This window comes from Oxyura jamaicensis, chromosome 12 (assembly GCF_011077185.1).
Source record: "Oxyura jamaicensis isolate SHBP4307 breed ruddy duck chromosome 12, BPBGC_Ojam_1.0, whole genome shotgun sequence".
Taxonomy (NCBI): Eukaryota; Metazoa; Chordata; class Aves; order Anseriformes; family Anatidae; genus Oxyura; species Oxyura jamaicensis.
Window position 1 is genome coordinate 7,277,934 of NC_048904.1, and position 12,673 is coordinate 7,290,606.

Here is a 12,673-nt window from a genome sequence, read left to right on the forward strand (position 1 = left end):
TGGCTTTCATCTCTGCGTCTTCCCCAGAGGGCTCATGCTGTGAGTAGAATACACCCACAGGATGTGGTTTGAGGGAAGAGAGAGAGGCAGGGGTTGTACTGTGAAAAGGATCTCGGCACATTAATGAGAAGCAGAGGGGGAAAAGTGGGCTTCCAGTGGCTCCACAGAACTGGCCCAGGCCTGCCTCGTTGCAGTCTTTTCATCTTGCTGCCCTTCATGCTGCCCTTCAGAGGGACAGCTTCCCAAATATGGGCTTGCTGACTTTCTGACCAAAATAGCGGCTGCGTGACAAAATGCAGCACAGAGGAACGTAACCTTAATCCAGGCATCATTGTGAACCAAGAGACAAGAATTTGTGAGCTTCCACGGCAGCTCGGTGTCAGGTTCGTTGCCTGCACCCCACCGTGATTTTCCTGCACACGTGGTGGTCCTGCAGGACGCTGCCTGGACATAGCTTGTATCACCCATCGCAATTTCTGACCCCGTGACAGCTCAGTTCATGACTTCCCTCCTTCCCTTCCTTGTGGCAGGCATCGTGCCAGCCCAGAAGGGAAAGCTGCAAATGGGTGTCAGTGCTGACGTGGCTCCATCGTGGGTCTTAGGCGCTTTCACTCGCCTGTGAAATCATCTAAATTCTGCCTTGCTTTGTGTTGGTTGAGGGAGTTCCATGATCCTTTTTGGGAGGATTATATCTGCAAAGCACAGGAGAGGGAACTGGCAGCTGTGGCCCACTTGAAACTATCCCCATTATGCACAGCTCTGTCATCTTTGACATTTGAAGACTTCAAAACTTCTATGACTAAGTGCTTGGTATCCCACAGGAAGCCAATGTGTTTGAGAGAGTCTCTCTGCTTAGCTACTGCCGTACATCAGGTTACATGTTTTGTACTTGCTGCTGACGACTTCTTCCCTTTGCAGTGAAGAGGACTCAGTAAGTTCTAGTTCAGCTTCTTTTTTCCCTTCAGTGAAAATAAGAAATAGGGTGTGAAGGGCACGTAACCAAATACCGCATATCTCATTTTGCAAAGGTGAGCAATTGCACTGAAGGGGAAGTGTACAGAAATGCAGAGGAAAAAACAAAGCAGTGGGAAAGGCTCTGATTGGGCAGAGTAGTCACCAGGGATGTGGATGTTCATTGTGAAAATGAAAAGCAGGACTGGACACATATTGCTCTGCTCCCCCTCACCACCTTTCAGTATTGTGCTCAAGCAAAAAATAAGAACATGAGTTCTGCTTTGCCCAAGTTTCAGAGCTGTTGCAGTCATTTATGACAGGGTATTTGATTTGGCACAGTGAGATGTTTCTCTGCTGTATCTCAGTTCACTGCTGCTATCATGGTGGTAAATGCATAACTGTAGGAGAGATGCCTATGTTTTATTAGGGGTATGCCTACAAAATGTTCTCTCTTTTCATGTAGTCAGTCCATACAGCAAAGTTTTACTGAGAGGCACCTTGAGTATGCTGAAAAAGCTGCAAACCAAGGTAGGAATTAAATCTACTATCGGCTAAATTGAGCAGATCAAATGGCCTGAGAACTGCGGCCGTGTCTGGTGGCACGTACTGCTGTCACCTGGCAGCACAGCACCCTTTCTTAAGGGGGGGGGCAGATGGTTAAGATAACACAGATTTGTGGGCTGTTACGGAGCATTGAATGGCTTTTTGCCTTTTTTTTTTTTTTTTTTTTTTAAGTGTGAATATTTTGATGACTATTTTTATTTTTTTCTAAGTAGTGCTTGTGTATGTGTCACATTCCTTGGATGTCTCTGGGCACCAGAATTTAACAAAAACATGCAGGGAAAACTGCAAATTTATTTGGAGTTACGTAGACGTGTGGACTTCTGGGTGTTCTTCAGTCATCATTAGCACAGCTCCATGCACATCCCCTGTGTGGAGGGTTTACCCGAGCTGGTCCTGTGCTAGTTACAGGTTTGTCAGCCATCTAAGTTGCTCGGCTGTCTGTCAAGCTGTGTTACATTCCTGATGCAGTTGCTCCTGTGTTTTAGCCAGCAGTGAAATCCACCCACAGCGCTCCACCCCATGGCATTTGCTGGCTTACTCTTGGAGAACAGTCAGTGTGCTGAGACAAATGGATCTTGCAGCAGTTTTTCTGACTTCACGTGCTGACCTGCTGGCACCTCTGGTCTAAGGACTGAAAAAGCCCAAATATTCCCCAGCATGGCTGCTCTTCTACAGAGAAGTTTCAGCTGCTAAAAGACCTTGGTCCCTTGGTCCTCTTCCTCTCCAGCCACTGCCGTTCCTGTTTTGCTCTCAGGGAAAAGAGTGGGGCAGTCAGTGAGGTTGTTGTGGGTCACTGCTGCCTGTGCCCTTATTCCTGGGGCTTTTGGACAAAGGGTATAGAGCTGAGACATGGCTGGGTGCCTCCCCCCCAGCCTTTGCAGCCTCCTTTTCCCTGGGGTCACAACAGTCCAAACCTTCCCCCAGGCCACCAAGAAGGACAAAGGAGGGCTTTAATCTGGGAAAGTTCCTTATTTCTTCTCTTGTTCACCATTCAGTGAGCCAAAGCCTGTTCTTAATCGGTGGTAAATGCCTTGGAGATGTCCCTGTTGGGTATTTGGTCAGGACAGAGGAAGACAATGGGGCTGTTGGTGGTACCTGCTGAGATGAAATGTGGGTATGGGTTGCCTGTAGGCTGGGTGGCTGTGGGGAGATTTGGTGTCCCTGCCACCTTTCCAGGGTAGTCAGAAAGAAAAAGAAATCATTTTACAGCTGTGGCATTGCAATAGTTATGAGCATGGCTGAGGCCCAGGTGTCTGCACTTCTGTGCAGGTTTCCAGGCCTACGTAAAATGTTTCAGGTGTTTCCTTAGAAGTAGTTCTCAGTGGGACTTGTGAAATGACTTTTGCTGCTTGAGAGGTGGAAAATGATAATCATAGAACCATCTAGGTTGGAGGAAAATCTTCAAGATCATCAGGGCAGCAGGTTCACTGGAGACAGAAGACTAACAACAGTCTTTCCCACCACAACGCTTCAACCCAACACCTTTCTTTATCTTCATTGGCTTCTGCTGCAGTTCTGCTGCATTAGCAAAATCTTTGGGGTGGGCTCAGGAGGAAGGCAGGGAGTCTCTTTTCAGAGACTTTCTAAAGGGGACTCAAACACAGGGGGGTCTGAGGTGGATTTCAGCTAGGGTGGGAAGGTTGGCATGACTCTTGCCTTTGGGTAGTAGTACTGAACGCACATAGCGAGATGCAGCACAGGCCCCTTGCTGGCCCCAGCTCTGCTGTGGCACCAAGGGCTCAGGATGCTCAGGGAGGCCTTCTGGGTCTTCCAGATGTTTGCATTAGGAGTGTTCCTAAAATATCCTGGATTTTAAGGAAAATCTCCTGCCCAAGCTCATTTCCTTAGTTTCTTTGATGTTACAAACCCTGCTTGGGTAAAACATTTGGCACTTGTCCAGAGGAAAAGCAGAGCTATGTCCTTCCAACCAACCACTCTTGCACCCTCGCTTCACCAGTTTTAACCTTGAGCCTGCTTAGTTTGAATTAACAGTATTTCAGTACAGCCTTGAATGCGGGCGTGTGTCAGGTCAAAAACACAGCTGCTTAATGTGTTGTTTCCATGGAGAAGATGTGTTTTAAGAGGAAAGGAAGAAGCAAGGATGGTAGTGGCATCTCCCCTGGGGTCAAGGGCAGCACCTCTAGTGCTTGCACCAGAACAGCTTGGTGCTGTGCCCTGCCAATGTTTATTTTGCTTGGGTAAACGTTTGATTTTAGCAACATGAATGCAATGCGTGAGCCATGCTGGGGTGTAATTCAATGGGAGGAGGCAGCGATGTGAAAGGAGAGCTGCTAATGCTGCAGGAATGCCATGCTTCCTTGGGAAGAGAGAAGACAGTGCCTGGGACGTCAGGGACAGTGCCGCTCGTCTTCCTGACTCTGCTGCCACCCTGTGTGTGGCTCTTAAGGCTGTATCAGGGTCATGCCCTGCTCAGAACCCCTGGGGCCCAAATGGATGTGATTTCTAAGGGGAAAATGGTGGGGTTCAGTTTCAGTGTGGGGTGCTGTTGGGCCATGGTGCTGGTCTCTCACAGTGCCACCTGCTTTCCACAAGGCAGTGTGAGATAGGAAGAAGGCACCCAGTCTGGCTTAGGATTGGCTTTTATTAGTGTTTCCAAATAAAACAGAGGTTTTCCTTCTGTGTACGCCACAGGGTGAACATCAGGATGGCAAGGAAGAGGGAGAGGCATCCCTTTGGGACAGCCATGGTGACACTGGGGAGGTGTCTCTCACAAAGGGTTTTGTTGATGGCATAAGTGGTTGTTAATTCATGTTTCATCACTAAAATGCTGCCGACGCTCCAGTTAAACCAGCAGATACCAGTGCTGGCCCCTGCTGCACTCGTGGATTTGGTGAGGAGACGTGGCATGACGGGGACACAAAATGGTGGCTTCCCGCCAGGCACTTGCAACACTGAGGAGTGTTGCCCTCAGTTGTGAGGTACGGCCCTCACCTAACCGCCAAGGAACGACCATCAGAGGCACTCGGTATCAACGCGCTTTATTTTCCTGATGGCCACCCTTCTCAGCACTCAGTCTTCATGCCGGTAGCCAGGGGATTGAACCCAGGAGCAGAGCGACGGAGCTGGAGGGGTTTAGGAGATGCAGGCGGTCGATCCGGCCTCGGATTTATTCAACTCCCTTCATGAACTCCAGGAACTCTGCCAAGTGGGAGACATTGGAGACGAGGGCTGTTAGGTGGGACTAGAGTGCTTTCACAGCTGCTGGAGTACACTCTTGGCAGCCCTCCATAGCCATTTCTCTTTTTCCATCCCATCAATGTGTGAGAGGCCGAGGGATGGCTACTGCTCCCCTGGACGTGGCGAGAGCTCCTCGTGACTGCTGATGGAAATGTCAGCAGTGCCCAGGGTTGCCCTTGGCCACAGACTCAGTTCAGAAAGGGTCCAGGAGCCTTTTGGGCAGCACTGTATTCAAAAGGAGAGCCCTTCTGGGCTTGTGTTTAGGTGGCAGTAGAGGATGGGCAGGTCTCTGGTGAAAACCAGGTTTGTTTCACAGGGTCAGTGGAGAGAGTTAAGCGAGCCCCTGGTCCTTGCAAATGTTTTGCAAGTCTGAGAAACCCCCCAGCCCACAGAAAGCCAGACTGGGATCAGTTGTATTGCCTAGCTCTGCCTGCACAACCTCACACCTGACCCTGGAGGAAAAACTGCAACCATGCGAGCTGCTCAAGGGCTCACAAGCAAACTTCAGGCAAGAAAGATTCCTTACCATCATAGTCAATCCTGCCATCGTTGTTTTTGTCCCCATCTTTCATCAGTTCTTCTATGTCGTCCTCAGTGATGGTCTCTCCGGTTGCCTGTAGCATTATCTTCAGCTCCTCAAGGTCGATGTAGCCATCAGCATTCCTGCGTGAGGACAGAAGAGCTCAGGAGGGGACCAACATGCTGTGGAGGGCAAGTTGGGGCCACTTCACCGCTCCCATCACCTATGTTGTGGTCATGGCTCTTACTTATCAAACATCCTGAAGAGATCTGAGAGTTCCTCTTCAGTTTTTCCTTTGCTGTCATCTTTCATACACCGGACCATCATAACAAGGAACTCATCAAAGTCCACAGTGCCGCTGCCTGCGGGTGGAATAAACACCATTGGACAGTGAGTGGATGGGCAAAGCCAAGCAAGAGGTCAGTCTTCCCATTAGTAACTGAGGAGCAAAACTCAGGAGAGCAGCCCTGCAGCTTGCAGGCTGCTGGAGTGAGTGACTGAGGCCATGGACTGAATTTATCACCTTTTTTTTTTTTTTTTTAACCTTTTCCAGTCATTTTTTTGCCAGGGTAAAAAGAACTGAATGTGCTGCTGGAAGCATTGAGAAATGGGAATTCCTGCTATGGAGGTACCTGTCAGTCTCATCTAGACGTTAATAACAAAAGCTCCAGCAGGCAGGTATTCATGCAGTGTATTTTTGCACCGGTAGTATAGTGCTGTTGTTTTCAACGACAATGAGACATTTCTCTCTTTGCCTGATTTTTAACTGCTTTTTTATTTTCCAATTACTTAGTATGATATTTGTGCCCAACCTGCACACAGTGGTTTTTGCATGTGTTTATGCTGATTTAATCAATATTAACTGTTACTAATTTGCACGTGTGTATGTATGTACGCATTCAAGCAGTGAAAGACTTCCCTGCTGATAGAAGTCGAGTTGTGGCATTTGTGAAATGCCAGTTGCTACATTCAGCCCCATTATTAAATCGATCTGAGCAATTTTGATGTAAGCAGTAATATCCTCAAATTGATTCAAGCAGTCCAGTCGTGATTGGGATAATCATTTTTATCATGTTTATTAGCCTGGAAGTTTCCTAAAGGAACCACACTGAGATGTGGGGGGTGCTCAGTGTCCATCAAAAGCCCAGCTCTGCAGGTTGCTTCCCACAGGCTGTGTGGTGCCCAGCACAGATCCTGCCCACAGGCAGCCAGCAGAACTGGGCATGGAGACAGGGGCTAGGGAGAGTTGAGGAAATGACAGTCTCTTACCATCCTCATCCACCTCATCAATCATCTCCTGCAGCTCCTCAGGGGTGGGGTTCTGCCCCAGCATCCTCATCACCTTCCCCAGCTCCTTGGTGCTGATGCAGCCATCCTCTGCCCCCAGCACAAAGATGTCAAAGGCAGCCTTGAACTCTGGGGAGAGAGGAGGAAGATGTGTGGGTCTCACGCCATCACACAGCCCCGGTGTGGGGGGCTCTCCCTTGGGGGGACACAGAAACTGCCTGGAATGTGATCCTGGTGGATCAAAAGCCCTGGGAGCTTGTCTTTAGGCTGCCATGTCAGGTTAAAAATGCACCTACCATTTTTTTGTTCCTCTGTCAGCTGCTCAACCTGTAAGTAAAACACGGAGAGCAATTTATTTGTATTCTTTACCACCACTAATTGCTGATCCTAAAAGGGCTGCTCGCACGTGGACTGGAGGTTCAACATCCTTTTCCCCATGGACAAGACCACCCCCACTGTTTTTCAGCCTAGATTCAAGTCTATTTCTATCAGAGTCTCTGTTTAGAAAGGTCTCTCCCTCCAGCCCTTTCGGCCTGTTTTAAGTACCTCCCTGAAGCCCAGCATTTGTGGGAACTCTGTGTATGCACCAAGCAACATGGGCTCCCGGGGGCGAAATGGGGACATGCCGCAGACAGGTCGCTGCACAGGGAATAGGGTTATCGCTGGTCCCTGAGCTGGCATGCTGGGCTGCGAAGGTAAACTGAGGCAGGTGGAAGCAGCTGGAAGAACTGGCCCATGGAGCCAGCCCGCGTAGCTGCAATGGGCTGGCAGATTGTTTCCAAATCCTGCCCCGACTTGTCCCCTGCCAACCATCAGTGGGAACTTATCACTTAGCCTGAATTAATGAAAATAAGCAATGAAGAGAGCAAAGAGGAATCCAACAGCCCCTCTTGAAGTCAATTTCTCTCTTTGGCTTTGCTCCTGTCTGCAGAGGGTGCTCAGCCCTATCTGCTGACCCCACCTCCATATCCGACTGCCCCTTCGGGAGCATCCATTCCAACAAAGACGTTTCCCTCCCATGCTGGTTGTCAGCCTCTGAAGTCCCTGCGCCCATCCCCAGCTCGCGTGGCTCTGCAAAGCAAGCATGATGCTTTTTGCCCCAAAGAGAAGCAGTTTGGCAAAAATCAACAGGAAACCCTTCCTACTTGCAGCGAGAGGCAGGGAAAGTGCTTTATCTTAGCAGAAAGCAGTCAGAGAGCCTTATCCAGGTCCCCTTGGAGCCTTTTTGGGGTGAGAGAGCTCTAACAACAGCAGCAGGATGAACCCCAAGCCCATTGCAGGTAACATTTGGGTAGAGCGAGGGCAGCCACAGCTCGGCCGATGGCCACGGCTGCAGCCGCTTGGGTAACCTGACCCTCTGGCTGTGCTCACTATTTATAAGCCCTGATGAGAGAGGTGCTGGAGATAAAGATGAGCCCTGTGATTGTTCCCAGGCTTTGGTATGCATCCTCGCAGCCTGTTATCCGGACACTTGTCCCTGGCACTGCTCTCAGCTCCGCTCAACAGAGCTGAAAAATGTTCCCGAAATAGCTTTGTGCTTGCACACCCTTATCTAGACATGAGTGGGTGAGACAAAAACCCATTGGGCTCTGTGGTTGCACCAAGAAATCTGGCACAAATGTAATGTTAATGTATGCCATCACAGGTTTGCTACCACTAACACATGCAGCAAATAACAAATCCTCACTTCCAAAGCCTTTTTTGACTACCACATGCTGGATTTCTCTAAAACTGAGGATGTGGAGCTGTGCTGGGTGGCAATTAGATGCACTGTAACCATAGGGCGATGTGTTTATTGCAGAGCTTTCTCCCAAGCTGTTTATTGTGCCCTCTGGACATGGATGCTGTTCACGGCTTTATCCCTTTTTTTTCCCACCGCATTCTGTCTGGGGACGGCTTTCTCCTGTCGTGGGGCAGGAAGGCAGGCACCAAGCTCACAGAATTTTGCTTTTTCAGGTCTGATCTCCATCCTCCATTTCCATTTGAACTTGGGCAGGAAAAAATTAAGTTCTTGACATTTCCCCACCCCCCCAGGGAAATACTTGCCTCCAGTTAAAAATCTTGGGAATTGATCCACGAAAAAGCTGTCGGTCTCAGCTGTGCCTGCCCCGTTTTGCCTAGTTTTCTTTATTCATTGCCTTTAAACCAGCAGCAAAATCCCTACTGGAGCCCACCAGTCCTCAGAGCTCATCTCCCTGACCAAGGATTCTGCCTGGGGTACTTCAGGGGAACCCAAGGTAGGAAGGAGGTTTGGGGTTGAAGTCCACAGCTTTCAGCTAGGGCTGTTGTGGTTTCTCACCCGTTTGGGGATAGAAAGAACCCCCTACCTTTCTTCCTAATCACATGCAAGGGGTCCCTAAACAATAAGGCAAGGATCTGTTCCTTGAGCCACAGGGAACACAGTTCGTTGAAAAGCTTAATTAGAGAGGGCTGGCTTGTTGAATTTACAGGGCACATTCTTCTCCCTCTTGTGTGCTTTTTGGGGCGCTCTGCACGTTCCCATGCAGCCTTTCCTCATTCCTTTTGCGCTGCCCAGATCACAGAGGGGCAGCTTTACAGGCTCAAGGCTGGCCAGAGGACGGGACAGGTGGCAGCGTCTGGTTGTTTCCTTCGGTTTTGTTTCACCGAGCAATACCTTTCTCCCCTCTAAAATGCTTGGAATTAAAATAGTGCTTGTAGGATGTACTCTTCAAGCTCTGAGTTAAAATCAAACCTGACCATCTGTACATTAAAAAAAAACGAAAAGCACCCCAAAGCTCTTACACCGTATTTTAATTCCAGGCACCCAGTAGTGATTCACGCAATCCAGGATCTATTTTCATCCTTACCCCACCCACACGTCGCGCTCTGTCTAAGTTACAGGACGATCCCTTATTATGGGCCAAAGTCGGGGTTTGCCTGGTGAGCGCTGCGGCAGCTGTTGGGATGCTCGGCATTCCCGGGGGGTGTCTCCCCCAGCCTGGATTTCTGCGGAGCAGACAGCGGGGGGATAGGAGTGGCAAGGCAGAGGGGGGCAGCGGGAAATACTCAAGCAAAGCGGAGTTGTTTTTTTTTTTTTTAAAAAAAAAAAATAAATCTCATAGAAACTCATTCAGCTAAGGAAGGGGGAAATTGGGTAAAAGCACTCTCGGATTGTAAAGCACCAGAAGCAAGAGGGTGAGGTTGAGTCCATGCAAATCACATTTCCACCCATTCAAATCATCTTCATGTTGTGGGAAACACTGCTCTGCTTTGATTTGGCTGAAACCAGCAGCCAGCCCGGACACCTCCAAGGTTTTGCCACGACATTTAACTGCTCAGAGTTGGGAGGTTCATGCTGATGAGAGGAGCAGAGCCATCCCCGTGTCCTCGGTCACTAAAAGACACCACCCAATAATTCTCTCTTCCTCCATCCCCCCAGACGCACAGCCCCGAGGGCAGGCACTCACCGCTGCCTTGTAGATGTCGTCCATGGCTGATGGGGAGGGTGGGCGAGGGGCCAGGGGACGTCACTGTCACCGTCACGCTCTGCTGCTGCTGCCCCGCTGGCCCGGCTGATATAGGGGGCCGTGGCCAGCCCCGGGGGTGTGACAGCCCACCGCGTCCCGGCCCCGCAGGAATGCCTCCCCTGCGTGCCTTGGGACGGGGACGCTGCCGAGCTGCCCCAGCTCCAGACTCTCCTCGTGACTTTGGTGGGGGAAGGATCTGGCCCTTTCGGCTGGCTCTCGCTGAGCTACTGCGGTGTGTGGCTGTCCTGGGACGTGTGCCACCATGTCACTGCCACCTATTGCTGCCTATTCCCCCCCCCCCCCCCCCCCAGCAAGCTACGTTAGGAAGACAATCCGGTGCCTAATTGAAACGGACAGTGTGGGAAAGGCAATATTTCCCTCCCAAAGTATCTTTGGGGGCAGTGGGGGCCTGTCCCCTGTGCTGGCTGTCCCCAAGCCCTGGGGACAATGTCCTCGGAGGAGCCTCGCCACCATGGCCAGGAGAAACGTGCGGTCCTGATGCTACACCAAAGAGCAGCATGGAGGCAAACTGGGGGGGCTTCCTGGCTTTTCGGCATTTAGCTGGGACTGCACAGAATGGGAAAGGTGTAGGCTGTCCAGTGGTGCTTGCTTTCTGGGTTAATTCACCGTTCTTTGGGAAGCTCTGATTCTTGGCACCCAAACGAGGCACTGCCCCCTCCCTGTGGTGGATGGCCAAAGCCCACGTCTCTGGGCTCACAGAGGGTTTACAAAGGCCCCTGGGTGCTGACTGGTGTTTTCTCCGTGCAGGTAAAAGCCTTTTAGTCCACAATCACCCAAACAAAATCTCCCTTTTTGGTGATTCAGGACTCCCTCTTGTGTCCAAAGGCATCACAGATGGCTCCTGCATCTCTGGGTGACGAGGCCTGACCTCCAGCTAGCTCACGTCGGCAGTAACAGAACTGCAAAGAGGAATGCAGCTGTTGGGTTGCATCTCTTCCAAAAATAAAACCCACCTGCCTTTAACAGAAGTAATGCTGCATGCAAAATAAAATAAAATAAAATAAAATAAAATAAAATAAAATAAAATAAAATCGTTGTCCCTGTTGAATGCCAAGCTGAAGTGGCTCTAACCAGTGCCTGGTGGTGGTAGAAGCAAGAATCCCCATAATGTCACTTTAGGTTTTCTTTTCCAGGCAGCTGCAGCCCCACTGCAAACCACACATTCATTAGGGCACATAGAAGGAAATGTAAAGCCCAGCTAAATTGTGGCTTTAGTGGAGGCCAGGGGTGTTTGCAGGGCCACCAGCATCCCCCAACCTGCACCTGGGAAGCTGACGTCCCATGGGGAAAATAGTCTGGGATTCTGTTGCTACCTGAACGTGTCTTGCTTTCAGGAACAATCAGAGGATGCTTAATTAAAGTCGCTCTCCAAAATTACTTTTCAGCGCACCTCTCAGCAGCACCTTGTGGCAGCACTAGGAAATCCCTCCTGGACTGCCTTTTCTATTCATGCCTTCTCCTTACACGTATTGTCTGCCAGATGAGGCCAAGGAAAGGCACACTTGGTGAAAGTAAAATCAGACCTGTTTCCAAGGTGGCACCAGGCAACTTTGCACAGCTCTGCTGCAGCGCCTCCACCCCACGCAGAAGTGTCCCAACCTTCAGCAGCGTGTGGTGGCCACAAATCACCAAATCACCACCAAAAGCTGCGCTAAACAGCACCACATAGCACAGCACAGTACCACGTTGCACCACATTGCACAGTGCATGCTGCATTGCATAGCTCATGCCACATTGCATTGCACAGCACAGCACACACTGTGCTGCTGCATTGCACAGCACAGTTCACACTGTATTGCACAGCTCAGACCATGCTGCATTGCACAGCACGGCACAGCCCACACCGTGCTGCATTGCACAGTACAGTGCACACTGCATTACACAGCTCACACTGTGTTGCATTGCACAGCATGGCAGAGCACACACCGTGCTGCGTTGCACAGCACAGTGCACATTGCATTTCACAGCTCACACTGTGCTGCGTTGCACAGCATGGCACAACACACACAGTGCTGCATTGCACAGCACAAGGCACACTGCATTGCACAGCACACACAGTCCTGCACTGCACAGCACAGTGCACACTGCATTGCACAGCTCACACCCTATTGCATTGCACAGCACAGCACACACTGTGCTGCATTGCACAACACAGTGCACACAATATTGCACAGCACACACCACGCTGCACGGCACAGCGCAGTGCACACTGCATGGCACAGCTCACACCGTGTTGCATGGCACAGCACAGCGCACACTGCATGGCACAGCTCCCACCGTACTGCATTGCACTGCACAGCACAGCACGCACGGTGCTGCATGGCACAGCACAGCGCACACTGCATGGCACAGCTCACGCCGTGCAGCACCGCACACCCCGCACACGCCGCACCGCGCACACCCCGTAGCACTGCCCAACGCAGCAGCCCCCTACCCCGGGCGGCCAGCACGCATGCGCATCCACCTCCCCAAGCCCCACCCCTCTGCCCGTAGCCCCGCCCCTCCCGGGCTCGGGTCCCGCCCTGCATCAGCCCCGCGCCTGCCAATAAGAGCCCGGGGGCGTGGCCCGCCGCCCTGGGGGGGCCGAGCCAAGATGGCGGCGGCGGCGCGGGGCGGGTCGGGGGCCGGGGCGGGCGGCGGC

At 51.1% G+C, this 12,673-nt stretch overlaps 1 protein-coding gene across 1 annotated transcript; it reads right to left on the reverse strand.

Moving 5' to 3' along the window:
* Window positions 1-4,500: 4,500 nt before the first annotated feature.
* On the reverse strand, window positions 4,501-10,110 carry TNNC1 (troponin C1, slow skeletal and cardiac type). The gene is made up of 6 exons (XM_035338044.1): window positions 9,952-10,110; window positions 6,820-6,850; window positions 6,506-6,652; window positions 5,484-5,598; window positions 5,243-5,379; window positions 4,501-4,677 (listed from the first exon to the last, which is right to left on the reverse strand). The coding sequence occupies exons 1-6, from the start codon at window positions 9,973-9,975 to the stop codon at window positions 4,646-4,648; spliced, it is 486 nt and encodes a 161-aa protein (XP_035193935.1). The 5' UTR covers window positions 9,976-10,110; the 3' UTR covers window positions 4,501-4,645.
* Between the last annotated feature and the right edge of the window lie 2,563 nt (window positions 10,111-12,673).